General features: G+C 33.6%; 1 protein-coding gene across 1 annotated transcript; it reads left to right on the top strand.

Annotated features, from left to right (window-relative positions):
- Nucleotides 1-2,035: 2,035 nt before the first annotated feature.
- LOC137404703 (uncharacterized) lies at nt 2,036-14,975 on the top strand. The gene is made up of 7 exons (XM_068090935.1): nt 2,036-2,065; nt 4,450-4,553; nt 5,642-5,719; nt 6,857-6,976; nt 10,814-10,915; nt 12,692-12,901; nt 14,700-14,975. The coding sequence occupies exons 1-7, from the start codon at nt 2,049-2,051 to the stop codon at nt 14,741-14,743; spliced, it is 675 nt and encodes a 224-aa protein (XP_067947036.1). The 5' UTR covers nt 2,036-2,048; the 3' UTR covers nt 14,744-14,975.
- The last annotated feature ends 5,746 nt before the right edge of the window (nt 14,976-20,721 follow it).

The following is a 20,721-nucleotide window of genomic DNA, read 5'->3' as shown; positions in this document are numbered from 1 at the left end:
AACGTTTTATTCAAAATTTTTAATGGATAGTTTTTGCTGCAACAGTAACCTTTTTGTACACACACTTGTATGTACTCATTGTTATTGTTATTTCAACATATTCATGATTTTTATTTTGTTTTTTTGGTTCGTATTAATTGCATCAGTATAAAAAAATTTTCATTGTAGTAGAACATATTTTATCTAGCCATATCTTGCTAATTATTTCTCATTGAAATAATTTTAAAATTATTGAAATTTTTTCTCAAATGTTTCAAAAACGTTTGAATTTTTTTTAAATCATTTGGATTGAAACCACATGTTTTTTTATAAAATGAAATTCAAAGTTAAAATGTTAAATGTTGTACAGTATATGTGAAATAAAAACAAATTTTCCATTCGCAAACCTTTTATTGTTTGGGCAGCTTCGAGCATTCAGTTAGCTTCAATATGTTATTAGCGGTGCCTTTGTAACATTTTGTTATAGCCATGGTAACATGGTATTAGTAATACCATTGTAACATATTATCAATTGTGAAATAATTTTTCAAAATAGTGGAGCCGTTGTCTAAAGCAAGGTTACTGCATGAACACCTGCTCATTTAAAGAAAATAAAATGAGTTTTGTGGAAACTACCAAAAGGCAAACATGTACAACAAGCTTACCTGTGTATTCTTCAATTATAAGCGAGTAAATTTAGAGCGTTATTTTATTCAGGTTTGAATGTCTAATAATAATTGGCAGTGTAAGCAATAGTTATAGAAAGTTAATCCTATTATTCAGGTCATTGGTTCATTATTTACATACTGCCACTGTGTTCCTTTTCGGTGCTCAACATTCAATCATGTGCCTTTTGCGTTACGCTTAATCTTTTTTCTTGTAATTTCACTTACTTTTATGTACTTGAAAATTGTTTATTTGAATGTTTTTATTTTGAGTTTCTGTTGTGTTTTCGATGTTTAAGTGGCTCGCAGGTTTTTCTATGGTGTTCTAAATTATAATTTTTTGCTACTTTTCTGAAAAATTGAAAACCACAGCAATAGTATTTTTGCTGTGACCTACATGTAGGTTGGGTTTTTTGTGTCGATTCAAAAATTTTGGTTTAAAACATAGAGCTAGATCTTTTGGGATTAAATTGTAGCAAAAACCTTGACCTTGTTGTCATTTTGAATCAAAGATTATTAGCATTCTGGTAGTAATAGGTGAGAGCTCATCTAAGCATGAAGTGATAAGCGAGTATAGCTAGTGAATTCTAAGCCTATAATAATGTTATACTTTCAGTGGTTGTTGTAAAATAAACCTTTCTACAACTGTTAAACATCTGCCAAACTGTTTTGTTGCAGGGGAGATAATAACTACTACTACTACAGCTGCTCCAAACATGACAACTACAGAGAGCACCTCGTCTAACAGCATAATTGCATTGGCGCTTTTGTAAGTAAGAACCTTAACAGCAACCTCGTAAATCTATGAATATTTCCATGAAAGTATTATTTTGGGGCTAAAATTCCTAGTTAGTACAGTACATCGCTTACTAGAGTACTCTAGAGTATACTTGAAACAAAATAGAGTGTGAAGAGAAGACCATAGATTCTTGAAGTAGACCATAAAGTCAAACTCTTATCTCAAGATGTCATAGAGTAGCTAGTTGTATCTTGACATTGCTTGATGCCACTAGAGGGTTATTGATGGCATCAAAGAGCGACATGAAGAAGTTATAAAACTGCTATGATGGAGTGTGACAATGATTTCACAAAGTAACAACATAATATCAGGAGTCTGGAGCAGCAATACAAAGATAAGCTGTTCGAGAAAATGATATATTTGAATGAGGATTTCATAGCCTGACATACTGATAGTACAATAGCAACGCAGAAGTATAGTTGAGAACCTCAATGACTCCTCTGTATGGCATAGCGGTCTTGCACTTACTTTTTGTAAATACGAATTCTTCAAGTAATATTTTAATAATAAAAGTCTTTTCATTTTTGTTGAAGCTCCAATACTGAAGAGTCAAATTCATTTAGATGATTTTGCTATTATATTTTAGGGCTCCGGTAGGATTATTTATGATGGCTCTTTTAATGTAAGTACACATCTACAATCTTTGTGTTAGTCTCAAATGTTTCAAATTCTCTCATTTTGTTAACTCTATCATTACAGCTACCATAAAATGAATATAATTTATTTTATTAAAGTTATTCTTATCAGTTAGCTATAAAGTAATATCAGGTCAGCTGAGTAGCTATCATTTTTAGCATTTATGTTGATCCAAGACGTGCCATGAACTTTACTTTTAAAATTGTTTACTTCAGATGTTTAACTCGCCCTATCAGTTTTCCTACCAGTTTCAATGTTCATACCATGATTGAGGGAACAGAAGTAGACATATTAAAAAGTCTTCTTTAGTTGCTGAGCTAATTCGTTCTTGTCCAGCCTTTCCAGCTTTTTGTCATTCATTTTTACTCGATCAAAGAATTTTAAATGGACTAGTCAAGCCCAGTTCAGCTCGGTGTTATCTGTTACTACACCTTATCTGTATCTAGATTGTACTGTATAATCTGGGCGTATGCTGATCTCTGAGACCATTTGTTCTTTGTCATTCCCCAACACTGTTTCTGTCTACTTTGTTCTAAAACTCTCGTTTGTGTATTCCATCAATGCATTCACTCAACAAAATGTCACGAACTTTTTCTGCTTCCTTCACCCTATTTTCATTTGTTCCTTTTTCATTAAAAGTTATTTATTTGTCGATGCAAAAGTTTTTTACCTAAGTTTTAGCAATCCTTGTCGACACTATTTGCAAAAAAAATCCTTACCTGTTTCCCTTTTTATGAATCTGCTTGATTTTTTATTTTCTCAATCAAGTTTCTTTCCTTAATCTGGTAAACCATTAAGGCTGGCCCGACTGTCTTCTCTGATGGTATTAAATTTATATTTCCTTGTTCTTTGAAAAATGAACAATGAAAGATAAATTAGTTTTATGTTTTTAGTGATGTATTAGTTTTTAGGTAAAAGATTTTATTTAATAATCTTCTATAGCTAGTACGCAGGCAGTTCCAGGAGCGATGAGAGATCATTGTGTGTATTCACTATGTGCACAATTATCCCATGACTGGCCGAATGTCCAACATTGCACAAGTAATTAAAAGGTTTTTGCACAGAAAACCTATTTCTAATCAACATTTTTACTTCTTATGCTACTATATATTATTATATTCATTTATACTATTACATTCATTAAAAATTTAAAATAGCTTGTAAACAGTGACAGGTAATTTAGTTGCAATTGGCTAATTTTCTTTACCTAATGAATTTGAATAACTTGAGCTAATAACTTAAGCTAGTCTAAATCTTAACTATAATAAGAGCCTTGTCTGTCCGTTTCAACTCATTGTTAGGCAGAAAGATTGCACTTCACAGGAAAAACTGAAGCTAAAGATTTGGCGCATATATGGATGTGAAGCCAAGCACACAATCATAAAGCTACACACTACCTTGCCGCAACTCGGAATAATTTTGCTTATAATCGTTATCATGATCTCTCGCGCAGTCATTATCTTTTAGTGTGCTAGTAGTAACCAATAGCATTTTTGCAAGCAACTGCTTGCGTGTGCATTTGAGCTAGTGTAATAAGTATGCGTACAATTATTTCATAATACTACAAGCACGACCCTGTTGCATAGTGGTTAATTAACCTGTTTGGAGACCTGGTGATTCCGGGTTCAGTTTAAGTGCGTAGGAGTTTTGTTTTGTGCATATTTTATCGCGATAAGTGGCCATAGGACAGACAATTTAACAAACAAACCAACACTGAGATTTATACATATACATGCTTCGTATTAATTCAGTGGTGTAGCTGATAGTGCGCTTGACTGGATGTTAAGATATCTAAGTTCAATTCCTGCATGATGCATTGTTTCCCTAACTTCTAAGCGTTGTTTCATACAGATGGACAGACACTGCTTTTAGCACAGTAAAAATTATAGTCATTTTTGTCATGTTTTTTTATTTATTCTGTTGCCATGACTACCATGAGTGTTTCATTCAAACCATGAAACAGGTTTTTCAAACACAATACTCCGTATGTACTGATGTTAGTGACCTAGAGCAGCTGACCTCTTAGCAGGGACCTCTTAGAATAAAACACAAAAATGCGCTTAAGGGCTCACTACTTCACAAAGGTTGCAAAGCCCAAATACTTCAAAATATCTGCACATTTTTATGCAATCTTCTCATATAGTTCACACTTCTGGGGAGGCACTTTTCATATGCACAATGGCTTTTTTTTACCCAATTTGACCTAATCAACATTTCTTAATCAACATTTGTTATTTACGATGTAGTCAGATGATGAGTGTTTACTATCACAATCATTCTTATGAAAAATTGCCAGTGATATGCATCACTTCAAAAAGAATAACTTATCACTGGGCTATCCCACTGTTACGTATCTTAATTTTCTTTTAGAGTTGGGGTGAAGAAGCAACAGCAACAGGCTGTAGCTGTCCATGCTACCCAACAGCGACCCGCTCCTGCAGCTCCAGCAAATAGGAACCGTACCATCCCAGATGGTGAGTTGTCTACCTCAAGCACCTGCGGTACCAGCTATATTTTAGCTATATTTTAGCGGGTGAAGCAAATGCTTGAAGGGCTTATGGATATGCACGATGATTTATAGGGTTTGTCTGGCGGGTTTCTGATTTTCGGTTTTCTATTTTATAGATTTGATTATTTATTCCTGTTGATAAATGGATTTGAAAAAGCTTTACTCAAGTGTCAAAATATTCAATATTTTTAATTTTCTAAAAATTTTGTGTAAAAATAATTTTAAAAAGAAAAGAATCTAAAGAAGTTGCCACTAATAGTAAGAATTCAGTCTGTTTAGTCATTGGACTAATTGAGAGTGCATCTATATTTAATGCTAGTCAGTGTAGACAAGCGAGTGACCACAAGTGTTCTAATTAATGAAAGTTATTTACCCCGAGGTAATGCTACAGTTATCAATTATGACCCCCCCCCCCTGTACATGAGTGATGATTATATTCAGCAGCCTGCCATGAAGAGCTTTAAACAAGGAAACAGATTGTACTGGCAATTTATAAGGCATGGAAAGAAAAACAATAAGACTTGTCAATGCTGATGAGCTAACAGCCTTATTAGATATTTGCTGTCTGAAATACTCAGGTTTCATTTCCTATCTGCTTGATGATCCATTACATTCCTACTTCTCTATAAAATCTACTACACCATATACCAGGCACCACCACCTTATTTTAGAACAGCCTTACACAAAAAAGAGCTTTTTCTTTTCATAGTCATAATTTAACTATCCTATATTTTTTTATTTTGTGTCTCATGATAGAAGTTGCTTTGAACAGCATTATTCAGTAGTATTAAAGTTTATAAATATATATTTATTATATTTCAAAAGTTACTATTTTACATGGTTCATGTTGTGAAATTGCATCAATCGTCAACTAGAAAGCTAATATTACTAAAAGGCCATTGTCACATCTACAGTGCTTAGTCAACGCTGAAAATTTTGTAAAAAATATTTATTGATCATTGACTCAAACAAAAGTAGCTGTTGGTGAACTTTTTTATCAACTTGTTAAAACCTGTGAGGTTTGAAGACAGTTACTTCTCTTCTGATTATTAGAGCCACCTCCGCCGTACCAGAGATATGAAACGAGAGAAGCCACAGCACCCTCTCCAGAACCTCCCAAACAGGAATCAGGTTTGAGTCATAAAATTCAGTCTAAGTACAGAAATATTGGCACTGCTTACAGATGTGGTTTTTGTATTATTTAAATTAAAGTTTTTGTGTTATTGTATACGCTTAATTAAAAGAGAACAAGTTGATGATGAAATCGAAAACCATAAAAACTCTGGTACCCATGTATAGACTTGGAAAATTTAGATGCCTAAATATGAAAAGAGAGAACTTTTTAAAGCATGAACTTAACAGTAAATATGATTCAACTAGGTGAATGCCAGGAGTTGTACTGGTAATAAAAAGGTTTTTTGAACAGAGAACTTACTTTTAATCAACATATGCAACTTTTACCATTTTAACTTTCAAATGAAGGGTTTTATTTATTTTTTGTAATGTGTTATTTCTACGTAGCTCATTCTGTACCAGCTACAGAGCCTACTACAAATCAATACTGGTTGCAATCATCCTGTTGGCCATCGGAGTTTAAGGGCAAATATTGTCACATATTTATTTCCGATATGGTTCCAAGCGTAATGCTATCTCAAGTGTTTAGCTTTAAGCTGTAAATGATTGGCAGGTGTAATAATCATGGAAGTGATTAGCTCCATAGAACAGCCAGTTGAAAAGTGTAGAGTATTGGATGAATGTTGTCTGCAGGACTGGAGGCTCAGGGTTCAAATTAAGTGAGCAGCAAACTTTCCAATCTTAAAACTTCATCACTAAAACTGGACACGCCTACTGACAAACTGTAATATTTATAAAGATTTACTTGCCAAATATCTGGCATTGAAAAGGTACTGAGAAAATTACCTCAATGAATTTAATAAACTCATCTAAAAAAAGTAGGCTTGCCTTTACTAAATCAATTGCCGCTTTGCAAACAGCTTAATAACAGTTACGTTACGCTTAACTGTTAACAGTGCTAATTAATGGCGCTAAGCGCTTGAAGCATGATTATATTAACCGATGTAATAAATGTGTTACCTTGTGTAGTGTAGCCTAATGAATAAGATCGCCACCTCTCGATCTGAGGTTCTGAGATGAAACCCAGCGACAAGCAAAATTTTTAGTGCTTGATTTTATTTCTTATTGCTGTACATAGAGATAACAAGATTACAAACACTGATATTTCAATGTGTAGATTTGTTATTTATTCAGGTCCACTGCATATTATGATCAGCTACCAGTGGGATGTACAGAGTAAAGTCCTCCAGTTTAGGGAGAGATTGCATAGAGAAGGATATCGGGTTTGGATAGATATGGAACAGATGCATAAAAGTGAGTGGACGTCTTAGTATTAGTAGTGAAAGTGATGTAAAGCTCTACTAGTATCAGTAGTGAAGGTGATGTAGAGCTCTACCAGTATCAGTAATGAAAGTGATGTAGAGTTCTACTAGTATTAGTAGTGAAGGTGATGTAGAGCTCTACTAGTATCAGTAGTGAAGGTGAGGTAGAGCTTTACTAGTATCAGTAGTGAAAGTGATGTAGAGCTTTACTAGTATCAGTAGTGAAGGTGATGTAGAGCTCTACTAGTATCAGTAGTGAAAGTGATGTAGAGCTCCACTAGTATCAGTAGTGAAAGTGATGTAGAGTTCTACTAGTATTAGTAGTGAAAGTGATGTAGAGTTCTACTAGTATCGGTAGTGAAAGTGATGTAGAGCTCTACTAGTATCAGTGGTGAAAGGGATGTAGAGCTCTACTAGTATCAGTAGTGAAAGTGATGTAGAACTCTTGTAGTATTAGTAGTGAAAGTGATGTAGAGCTCTACCATTAACCAGCAATGACTAATTACTTTAGTTTATGAGCTTTTAAAATAATCTCTCTGTTGTTTTATTTTTGCTTACAATTTTCATTTAAAAGATTCCAGGTTTATTAGAAATTCACTTTGTTCTGGCAATTTTAAAATAACTCTCATTGAGGAGTTTTTGAAGTTCCGCAAATGATATACCACATCAAATTCACTTTTTCACGCTGGCAAGTTGCGAGAGTTAAGTACCCTAGCTAGTTCTATCTACTAGGCGTTTTGAGATACTTGTTTGATACAGGAAAGGGAGTTTTTTTGGTTTTTGATTTATATTAGCTAAAATTCATGATTTGGTTTACTGGTCCCAACTACAGGAAATTAATTGTCATAGATCAAAATTCTTACGTCAATAAAATCTCACTTTAACTTGTTTCTCTGGTAAGGTGTTCTGCCTTTCAAAGGTTTGAAATAACAATTATTTGTTGTTTGGTTACTTGATGCTGATTTAATGTTTTAGGTACTGCTAATGCTTTTGAAAAGGATAGTTTTATCTTATAATGACATTTCAGCAGTCAAAACAGTGCCTCGTTGTTTACTTTTATGATTCGTTGTCACGAAAACATTTTATTTATGCGAATAGCTATATTTTCTTCACTTTTACTTTGTTTAAAATCTAACATTCTATTCAGTTGATTAAATCACATGTTTTGTTGGCATGCTATATCCTAATCATTTATGGATTGTCTGCAAAAACTGTAAAATATAGTTGTTTACCAACTTTTAAATAAAATAAGAATGTTACTTGTGTTACTTATACTCCAAAAGTAGCCTCCATTTTAACTAAATAATAAGTTTTTGTGTTTTAAATAATTCCAAAAAATGAGTTATTTTTATTTCATAAAATTTTTTAAGCTTAAATTAATAAAATGCTTCAGAATTATATATGAAAAAATACTATAGTTAATGTTTTTTTCTGCTGAAGTAAGTAACTGCATATACCATCAGGAAAAAGATATAACTTTAATGCAAAAACAACGTCTAGAACTCAGTGCTAAACATTCAATAATTATTCACTTCATCAGCAATTATAGACATAGGTTTGGATTAAATAGAAGATCACTTCTCTCATCTGTAAATTCAGTCAGCTTCCGATATAATATATATGCAAAGTTACACTATTAGTACAATCACAAATCCTCACTCGCTGTCACACATTGAAGAGTTTACTTTTCCAGTTTTCAGTCATACACTATGCTTCCATGATGCGCAGTACTTCGGAGTTGCGCTCTCTCCGAATCATGAAAACGGTGTCTTTGCACTGAAATCACTGCGCACTAATCAGTGCGAAGCCAGTGCAAATTCGCAGCGACTGCGCATAGCTCTCACGCAGTGTTCAAAATGGGGGGGGTACGCAGGGGTACGGCGTACCCCTAAGAAGAATTAATGGGGGTACTCCCTAGGACGCGTACCCCCTCATATAAGGTTGCCCATCTATATATATTTCTCAAAGTATGTCGTCGTATCGTATACCGGTATATGTCGGTTTTTCAACTATAGATCTTAAAATCTTGAATCACATATTCCGTACGGAAGTGGATTCGATCTCGGACCAAGCCGTTCACTAGTCTTACGCCTAGCCCACTGGACTATGGAAGTCAAATTGCTAGATCCCAATATAAGGCATTATATCAGCGCATACCTAACTGCTTTACGTATGACGCGGGTCATAGCATAACGTCACGAGAAGCTGTTCGCTCACCTGTTCGCTCGCTGCCTAATAGCAAAACTCTCACTACTTCTCATTGTTTATAAGACAAAAAACTTTTCTCATGATATGTAGTTTGAAAGTTAGAATGGCAAATGTTGAAATATGTTAAATACAAATCAATTTTCTGTCCAAATACTTTTCTATTACACGGGCAACGCCGGGTGGCACAGCTAGTATCTTATTAAATGCGGTAAAACCGGAATGAAGTGAAATATTCACGCGTTTTGTCCTTTTCTTCCTGAACTTATATTAGCTCGAGTTCGTTACACTGAAAACAGTGCGCGTGTTCGGGATGAGAGAATTACGCTACTGATCTTTAATTTCTTCAGTCAGTTTTTTGCTATTTTAGCCGATCAACTAGATTGTTTTATTAAAACCTGAGAACCGATCAGTTTTCTATCAATTCATAATGAAACAGCATGGGCCAATAGATAACTTCTTTAAAGGTGAGTAAGAATTAGTGACTGTCATGAATTTAGAGTCTGTATTTAAAAAAATAGTGGGTGGCTGAGCTTATCATTTAATAATATTCATGGTGGCTTGGAGATGGAACTGTTTTGTGTCTGGGGTCTGTGTGGACTGTCTATAGGGTTTTTTGACTCACTCACATCACAACCAGGAGTCTCCATAGTCATAGAGTACACAGGTTGTGCAGCTAAGCCCACTTTTAATTTCTTACTGAACACAACTCAGGGTTTTAAGTTATGGAAAACACCATAATTTAGGGGCATTCATGCTAAAAAAAATTTCGGGGGAGTACCCCCGGACCCCCCTCTACTGAGAGGGTGCAGCGCCCCTCGCAGGCTCACCCTGTAAGTGGCGAGCAGGGCTGTTGGCCCTGGACACTACCCTCCTGGCATGACAGAGAGAACCCCCAAGAGTCTCTCTACTTCAGACACTGCTCTCATGCCATGGAGACAGATTCTTCGAGCGCCATAAACTAGTACAAAAGTTATCCCACTTGTCTTGTTTTTGCTATCCTTCCGATATTTTTTCACTTAAATTTACTTATGGTCTGCTCCTACGAGGATGATGAAATGATTACTTCCCTGGACTTTGTTATCGATACCTACACTTTTCAAAAAATAGGTGGCAAGTCCGAAAGTAACATTTAAATAATCTATTACTTAAATAAATATTTATTAAAAATATATTGCTTTGTAAAACTTGTGTTAAGGTTTGTAAAACCTTGTGAATGTGTATTGTAAGTAAAAGTATAATGATGACAGAAGCATAAAAAGACCGTTTCTGACGTTTGGTATCCATGATCGATGCCATGTATCCATCCAGCGATCCAATTTATACAATTTCTCTTCTCTGCCTAATGTGCTGAAAACCAGTGCGCAGCATGTAAACATACTATCCCCTCAACTTTGGAGAGGGCTGCATCGAAGCACTGCGCATCATGGAAACATAGTGATAGACATGTACACTCAATTATGATTGAGACATCAGCTAGTATGTTCAAGGAGGTGTTCTATAGCGCTTATTATAAGCATAATACTAGCCAACAACTATTACATTAGTACACTTTAATTGGGTTAATTTTTATTATTCTAAAATTACATTTTAGCTGCACTGATTTCTAACACATGTTTTATAGGTGAGACAACTTATGAAGCAATGGCTGTTGCCGTGAGACAAGCTTCTGTAGTTGTACCGGTTCTAACAAACAAATATCCAACTAGTGAGAATTGTAAAAAAGGTAAGTTTGTCTGCTGGCGATGTACATTGTATTATTATTGTTATCCTTATTGTTATAATTATCACTACTATTATTATTAATATTCTATTATTATAGAAACTGTCTTCACAACCATGTGGTTGGTAATAAGTGAGCCCAGACTTTAGCTTAAAGCTAAAGGGTTATCACTTTGATGAAACTTTTTTTCAATTATTATTACAACAATAATAATTATTATTATTTTTATTATTATTGGGTTTGTTTACCCACACCACATTAGCGTAAAAGATTGTGGAAACAAAATCTATTTATTACGAAAACAGTACCGAATGACATTGTTTATATGTGTTTATGTTTTTGTTGTCTGTAACTTTATCTGCATGTGTTAAATATTTTTTACGATTTTAAATCCCTTTGTCTATAAGGCCAAAAGGACTGATAAAATAAATTAGTTCATATATAATGTATAAGTGCTTAATTAATAATTGTAGTAATTAATAATTGTAACAATGTGTGATCAAGTAATAATGAGTTTTCACATTAGATGGGCTGGCAAGATCGACTGTACTTAATATATAATATAGTTAATAGGTCTATGGCTGGCACAGATACCTCTCTGAATATCTTTGGCTTGTCTTATAAAAGTGCAGAGTCACACGATTAACAAGCTCCACCGCTTTGTCAGTGGAGCTTTGATCAACTCAATGCTTTAATTGAGTTGATCTAATATCAGTGCTTAATGAGATAGGATAGGATATGTATTGTACAACACTAGATAAGTATTGCATGGGCTAGTTTGATTTCGAGTAAAACTTCAAAGATACTCTATTACACATGATAAATACTGCATTAAAATTGTTTGATAAATACTGCATTAAAATTGATGAATACTGCATGATGCTTTATATATGCTGCATTGACAATTAATAAATACTGCATTACACTTGGTAAACACTGCATTACATTTGATAATTACTGAATTACACTTGGTAAACACTGCATTACACTTGATAAATACTGAATTACACTTGATAAATACTGCATTACACTTGATAAATACTGAATTACACTTGATAAATACTGCATTACACTTGACTAACTTTTTATTATTGTGTTACGTTAAGTAAATAGACTGTTGAATCAAATAAGTACTACTCAGTATTTCATTAGAATTGTGATCTGCTGCCAAGTATTTTATTAGAATTGTGATCTGCTGCCAAGTATTTTATTAGAATTGTGATCTGCTGCCAAGTATTTTATTGCATTTTTGAAGTTTTATGCATGTCCGTAAAACTGATTTGATAAGCTATCAACAATATTTCAACTTTAAAAAATTTACTGTAATAACTGGTTAACAAACATTAACTGGTTAACCAACATTAACTTTCTTTAATTTTCTAAATCTTGCTGTTTTCAGCTTGCTTTGGTCTATCAACAAAATTTTTCAATCTCGCTCCATAAATCCCGTGAAACAATCCAGTGATGTGAGGGTTTGCTTAAAATCAAATGATTGGACGGTATTTTAATGCATCCGAGTCAGATGAAATTTGTTGCTAAATCTTGTTATTAGATTACAGCAATTTTCTCACGATTAACCAATATATTTGTTAAACTATTTGGCAAAAACAAATTCCCATTTAGTAAAAAGGTAACTGTTCACTTTTAGTATTAGAGCAAACATATAGTAATATTACAAAAGATTATAGACAAATAGTCACTGCTCACTAAAAATTATTATTGTCAAGCCACGTGTGTTTTTTCATACCTAAACTTTCGCCGACCTTTCTGTTTGTTTAGAAATCCAGTTTGCTGCCATGTGCCATAAACCCATCGTTCCAGTCAAAATGGAGCAGTCATTCGACCCCAAAGACGATTGGTTAATTGAGTTGCTAGGAAACACCACTATCCACAACTTAAGCGACTTGAAAACATATGAACAGCAGTTTATCAACTTTCTTGGAGAAGTGGCAAACAGTGGAAGCGCTGCTCTAATGGAAGCAGGAGAAGGTAACTCTGATGGACATACGTTATTTTATTCTCGGAAAAAGTTCTGCAATATACTTCAGCTGATGCAAAGTTTGCTAAGCACAATATAGCTGACAAGAAGCTATTATCAAAGTGCTTGCTCTAGCAACTCCTCTCAGAACTTAAATCTTCTCAACAAGAGGTCTTGCATTTTATAAGGAAGAAGATCTGATAGCCATTCCATTTAAATCCTAGTCAAAATGCTGGGTTTTAGGTGTTTAGTATATAAGTTGTTTAGTATATAAAGTGTTTACTATATAAATTGTTTAGCATATAAAATGTTTAGTATATAAATTGTTTAGCATATAAAGTGTTTAGTGTATATAAAGTGTTTAGCATATATAAAGTGTTTTGTATATAAATTGTTTAGCATATAAAGTGTTTAGCATATAAAGTGTTTAGCATATTTATATATTGAAAATTATATAGGAGCAATAAGAGATCGTGAAGAGCACTGACATCTGTTTTTGCATCAAAAATTTTTTGTCATTCAAGACAACATTTTGATGCTTTTTGTGAAAATAAGATTAGAGTATTTGCAGAGATTTACTTCTAAAACCAGCAACTTCCAGGTTTTGAGCTAATATTTTGGGATTGACATAGTCAAAGCTTTGCTGAAATTCAAAAACATTAAGCAAACCTTTCATTCTTTGTTTTAAGATCGAAACAGTCTGAGATCAATTTTTGAACAGTATCAGCGTCTGAGTGGCTTTTCCTGAAACCATTTTGACAAAGATGTAAAATATCGTGTTTGGACAAATGAGAGTAGATGTGGATATTTAAGGGCTTTTTAAAAACTTATATAAAAAATGGAGTACTGAGTTGAGTTAATATTATCTCTTTCTTTGAACAATCGAGTAACCCATGCTTGCTTCCTTGTCGAAGGAAAACAGCCATCAATCAATATTATGTTAAACATATCAATATTCTGTTAAACATATCAGTGATAATAGGTATGATGAATGGAAGGGTTACTTTCAACATTTTCACGGAAATGTTGTTTAACTATTGAAATAGCTTTAACTATTGAAATTATAAAATCATTTTAAAACTATACAATAGATAAACGCATACTACTTTTAAAGTAACTTTAAATCTCAAAAGTCTTAATTTTTAATTATTAAGTCTTAAAAATCTTAAAAGTCTTAAAAGTGTTGTGGAATATGATCCACTGAGAGCTGAGCCTAGGGCTGAGCCTAGGGCTGAGCTAAGCCAAGCCAGGCTGTGCTCAGTCAGGCAGCGTAACGAGGTGAGAGTTAAGCCAGTCAGAGCCGACCTGAGTAGAGCCAAGCCAAGCCGAGCTGAGTAGAGCCAAGCTAAGCCAAAGTCGAGCGGGTCAAGCCTAGCCAAGTGGAACGAGAGGGGGGCCTACCCGCTAATAATATAAGCTTGAACATTTGCGCTAGAGAGCAGAGCTTTTCTGGGCCTGTTCATTGCCTGTGCTTGATTATTCTTGTACTCTTACGAATTAAGCAGAAATATAGGTATAAACTCATGCACCAAGTCTTGTACTAGTGGAGAAAAGTAAGGGTGGCACAAAACCTTTACAAAAGTTAACATAAAATCTTTAAAGTAAATTTTATAATTTTTTGAGGTTTTTATTAAAAATACTTTATTTGAAAATTTAAAGGTGATTTTTGGTAAAAGAATGAATCAACACATTTTTTCCGATATCCAAAATTTGTTGAACATTGTATATATTCTGATTGCTTCTTAATCTGTTGCTACTGTCTAAATGTTATAGCGCAATCAATTTAACATTTTCTATATGTTGTTGTAGGAAGTGAATACAATGTCTTCCATCGCCAGACAACCGGAGTCTGATTCAGTCCATAGTGTTTAGAGAGCTACATCATCTCTCATGATGCACTACAGAAGCGCCATCAAAGCAGCATTTCGATTTATAAGAAATCTTGCTGTTGTGATGCTGAAAAAAATTGCTGCCGCATATGTCTTCTGCAGAAAAAAATAATTACCTTATTTCAACCAAAGGTCAACAGGTCATTGAAAATGTTGATTTTTGTTTAACTGCTAGTACCAGTAGGGTTGGTACTAATCCATATACAATAATCACGTATACATACATGTAGATCAATATGTAATACTGAGATGCACTAATACATTGAAAGATTATTGACCAAAATGACCTCTCAATACTTCCAAGATGCTTTTACTGTAAATGGAGATTTTATTTGTTTACATCATAAAGCTTTTTTGCAATGTTTTCCAGTTGTGGAAGTACTGCAAACCAGAATTAACGTATTTGCATCATGATTGCAATATAGATACACATGTACAGGTACTAGGCTTTAACTCTGAGCCGTTTAATACAAACTAAAGTGCCTGCTTCAGTATATGTAGAAAATATTATTTATCATTTTTATAATTGTAAACAAGCATATTAATTTTTTGCATTGTTTGTGCAAATACTTTGTTTTATATTTATAATAGCGCAATAATAGTTGTCTAGAACTAATGCTCAAGCGTGCCAAAATGGCTCAGTTTTTAAAACTGTGTATTTTATTTCAGATCTCAAATGCATTTTCATTAAAACATCTGACATGCTTTCTAGATAAGTTTATTTTACAGCATTGATTTTTACATGTATACCATTAGCACTGTTACTTGAGACAACTCTGAGATTGTTAAGCGAATCTGAGATGTCATCTTTTCATGAAATAAAATTTATTCTCTGTGTAACGTTAACTATTATGTAACATTTACAGCACTCTTCTGTAATAAACTAAAGTAAACTCTTAACAGATTATAGCTCTTAGCGATTACTTCCATAAAATTTATAAGTAGCTTTCTAACAAAGAGAACAACTCAGAATTTGTGTGGCTGAGACAAATTTACTAGCTGTGTAATGTTAACCAATATGTAACTTCTACAGCATTTTTAGTCATAAAATGATCTAAGTTCACAACAATTAGTAGCTTCCAGTGATTCCTTTTGTAGAATTTATAAGAAATCGTATCACATTTAATTGTCAATTATTGGTTACTCCTTGGTAAAAATTTACTTTCATCAAAAGAAAACATTTCGAATATGAAAACAATGAAAACAAAATTTGTTGCTTTTTGCAGCTCTCATTTATTGAGTCTCACTGTAAGTAGAAAAGCTCTAATCACTTTCTAGATATTATTCAGAGCAGCCTTAGAAAAAGCTATTACAAATTTTTAAACATTTTAAAGGTTTGCAAAATTTTGCTAGGATTTCTTGTAATCGCAGCTTCAAGTCTTGAGTCTTAGTTCACAAACAACACCTACCTAATTTGTTATGAATTGATGGTGATAAATAAATAAGATCCCAAGACACATTTTGCAGTGCAACTGTTACAAACGATGAGTGGAGCTTAGTCGAGGCAAGTTGACAAAGGATCCAGCCTTTTGAATGGCTTTTCATAAAAGCAAACAGTTGATTGATTTACATAGCCTAGCAACTTCACAACAGCCTTTTCATTGCTCAGTAGTCCCAGTCTCTAGTTGACGATGGGCAGTCGCTTACTCACTGGTACCGCTGGTTAAACATGCTCATAACTTATAAAGTTTTTCACCGATTTTTAAGGATATTCGTGTTGATAGAGGTAAGGAATAAAACTTTAAGGTGTTACCAACTCAGCGTACATTATCAACAACTAGGTAACACATGGGTTGATTTTGAAGTTGTTATACTAAGTGTATAGTCAGTGTTTAGGAAATGTTGACATGCTGAAAGATATCAGTAGAAATGGATATCGCTCTAAAATTGCAAGTCGGAAATAATTAAACTTTGACCTTTGCTTCTATCAATGGCAACTGCAACTCAAAGTCGCGAATCAATTGACTCAAAATATCCTTTGAATGTTCAAGCTCAAAACCAGTTCTTTCTCAAAGGAGGATACACTACTCACTAATATATTTCATAGCTTATTTGTTTGTTATCATTGCTAAGAAGTTGAGCAGATAAGTAAAACTTTACTTAGAGGTAAAAATGAGTATTAGTGGAAGTAAATTTGTAGAAAAGGTGTGAGTTTAAGAGATGTCAGATGATCTTGAAAATAAGATTAAGGATGCAGCTAGCTTAGCTCTTGTATAAAAAAAGTTTCTAGGTAAAGCTTAGCTGCAGATCGAACATCCGAAGTTGGTCAACCAATGGTAATGTAATTTAATAATGCTCATAAATGGGAAGTCACTACATGGGGCCTGCTGATTTAACCTCTAATTGACCTTGCGCACTGCTAAAACTTTATCTTTGAAATGAACTTTTAAACCTGAATTAAACATTTTTGTAAAATTACTGTGGGATGAGACTCAACTCATGTGTCACTGAAACCTTGTAGTGAGAATATGAGTTACACTGAAACCTTGTAGTGAGAATATGAGTTACACTGAAACCTTGTAGTGAGAATATGACTTACACTGAAACCTTGTAGTGAGAACATGACTTACACTGAAACCTTGTAGTGAGAATATGACTTACACTGAAACCTTGTAGTGAGAATATGAGTTACACTAAAACCTTGTAGTGAGAATATGAGTTACACTGAAACTTTGTAGTGAGAATATGAGTTACACTGAAACCTTGTAGTGAGAATATGACTTACACTGAAACCTTGTAGTGAGAATATGACTTACACTGAAACCTTGTAGTGAGAATATGACTTACACTGAAACCTTGTAGTGAGAATATGACTTACACTGAAACCTTGTAGTGAGAATATGACTTACACTGAAACCTTGTAGTGAGAATATGAGTTACACTGAAACCTTGTAGTGAGAATATGACTTACACTGAAACCTTGTAGTGAGAATATGACTTACACTGAAACTTTGGTCATCGACAGATTAATTAAGTAGGGATCTGTAGCGATGGGCAGGTGACTAGTCACAGAGCGTTGTATTTAATAAAAACGTGCTACAATTTAGATAATTAGCTATCGTGGAGAATAACTATTTTTTGTGTACTTTCACAGCTAATAACTATATTACTATATGGGTAGCTACAAACCAGCACCAAGAAAATGGTGGACTATTCATCAACTAGCAAACGTCCTGCCAATCTTAAAAAGTTTGTATGGAAGTATTTATTACTAGCTTATATCCTACTATCAGGTGCAGAGTCAGCCTAGTTGTAGCTTGAGACTAACGGAACAAAAATAGTATAAGAGCAGCTCTAAGAGACAGTCATTTGTTATACATTTTCAAATTGCATTTTCCTCTGTTGTAGATAAGCTCTCAAATCATTCCAGAATCTACAGCTTCAGGTAGGCAATTGCTTTTCATAATGCTTGCAGTGCTAGTTAGTGTTTAAAACTGTCAAAATGTAACCACATTTTGGCTACACTATAGATACACCAAAATGCAACCACATTTTGGCGTATCTATAGTTGAAAACAAGAACATATATTTTTCAGTTGGCAGCATGTAACTGAGTGCATGACTCACAGGCTCTTTTGATGATACTGTACATATATATACATGATATATGTACATCTATGTACATATATATGTATATGTACATGTATGTACATATACATGTATATGTACATGTATGTACATATACATGTAAATATATATGTAAATATACATGTACATATACATGTAGGTATACATACATCTATATGTACTTGTATGTACATATACACTGTCATAGCACTGCATGTACATATACATGTATATGTACATTCATGTACATATACATACATGTTTGACCTGCTTGAAAAAGCTCTAAATTTAGCCTATTCTACTAGTTCACATATTATTCTGTTATTAACAGTAGTTGGTGATTTTAGCTAAAAAAAGATTGAATCAAACACATAGCATAGGCGCACAGACTGACGCATGTTTGGCCATATTGAAGTTGGCTATTCTTGCTATTTGTCGAGCGTAAGTTATCACAAGTTGAAGAATAATTAAATGCACTTAAAACAGTTTCCATTATTATATATGATACAGTACACACCTCATATCATACACTTCATGTGATGAGCTAGAACATATATGATATAGTACACATTTAATATCATACACTTCATGTGAGGAGTGAGAACATATATGATATAGTACACATCTAATATCATACACTTCATGTGATGAGCTAGAACATATATGATATAGTACACATTTAATATCATACACTTCATGTGAGGAGTGAGAACATATATGATATAGTACATATCTAACATCATACACTTTGTGTGATGAGCTAGAACATATATGATATATTACACATCTAATATCATACACTTTGTGTGAGGAGTAAGAACATATATGATATAGTACATATCTAACATCATACACTTTGTGTCAGAAGTAAGAACATATATGATATAGTACACATCTAATATCATACACTTTGTGTGAGGAGTAAGAACATATATGATATAGTACATATCTAACATCATACACTTTGTGTCAGAAGTAAGAACATATATGATACAGTACACATCTAATATCATACACTTTGTGTGAGGAGTAAGAACATATATGATATAGTACACATCTAATATCATATACACTGCATGTGATGAGTTAGGATATATATGATACAGTAAACTTCAAATATTATACGCTGTGTGTTATGAGTTAGTATATATGTGATACACCATACACCTAAGACCATACGATGTGCGTGATGAGCTAGAATATATATGGTATAGTACATACACACTGTATACAGTGTGCGATGAGGTTGTAGAATTATGATATAGCACACATATCCATGCAATAGGACACAGTATACATGTATGCTGTGTGTCATTAGTTCACACCTAGTAGATGTTGGTAGTAGTTTGTTTCTCACAGAGATATTGATTTGATGTTTTCATAGTCCTGCGTGTATATCTGTTGTCATTACTGAGCCTACTCTCCTGGTCAGTGTCGGCATACTTAGTGCACTCTGGTGATTGGGGTCAGATGCGACATTTAATTCTATGCGATTTATGACTTCATATTTGCTTTAAAGTTAATTCCATCTTCTATTATGGTTTGATAGCAACCTGAGTAGCACATTTTGGTAATCTAAATGTAATCTTTACGTAATAAATTAGAAATCAGATATGTTTTTAAATATTCTAAAAATAATATTAATTATTACATCGTTTAGACTACCACGCTGGTCGTCTAATAAACTAACTTGTAAAAAAGGTTTTACGAGTTTTGACAGTAGGTTTTCTAATTTTAATATTATGCTTTAATATTTTTGTGTTAGTAGTAATTTGCGTTACAAAGCTGAGTCTTTGCAAAGCCGGTTCGAAGCTTGAGATAAGGACTAAGTCTAAAACTTAGTTATGTAAAATCTTGCCAATTAAATTAAACTAAAAGCATTCTAGCTTGTCGTTGCCGGAAGTCAAAATCAGAAAAGCGATAATTAGAGCAACAATCATGAAGATCTCATGCTAAGTATTTCAATAATATGCTTATGATTCTATTGTAGTTGTGTGTACTGTAAATGTCACTTTAGTAAAAGACTGTCTGCTAAATTGCTTTTTAGCAAATACAATTAGTAACACACTGAAAATTGTCCACTCAAGCTTTAGCTATCAATAAGAATGTAGGCAACACTTTATATCGTATTACCTCATTGTTCTGTAAACCTACATGAGCCGTCATTTTAAACATAATCCTAACAACTGCACAATTCAGATGTTTGATAAGTGGGTCTCAATTTGCTTGATGAGACTACCTGAATGACAGGCGTCGACGTCTCTGTTGCCCACCCTATACATCTCAAATAAAAGTGGACATTTTGTTTATACAATTACGAGAGTAGGGGGTGAGAAAGCAATTCTCAGTCTTTTTACACTTTGTAAGACGCTAAAG

The sequence above is a fragment of the Watersipora subatra genome, chromosome 9 (assembly GCF_963576615.1).
Source record: "Watersipora subatra chromosome 9, tzWatSuba1.1, whole genome shotgun sequence".
Classification (NCBI taxonomy): Eukaryota; Metazoa; Bryozoa; class Gymnolaemata; order Cheilostomatida; family Watersiporidae; genus Watersipora; species Watersipora subatra.
The sequence above is the reverse complement of the archived record's forward strand: the minus strand, read 5'-3'. Positions and strand labels throughout refer to the sequence as shown.

Excerpts from the sequence above, each read along its gene's own strand:
- LOC137404703 (XM_068090935.1), top strand. Across the intron at positions 5,720-6,856 it reads ACCTCCCAAACAGGAATCAG|GTCCACTGCATATTATGATC; the intron begins GTTTGAGTCATA and ends TTATTTATTCAG. Across the intron at positions 12,902-14,699 it reads TCTAATGGAAGCAGGAGAAG|GAAGTGAATACAATGTCTTC; the intron begins GTAACTCTGATG and ends ATGTTGTTGTAG.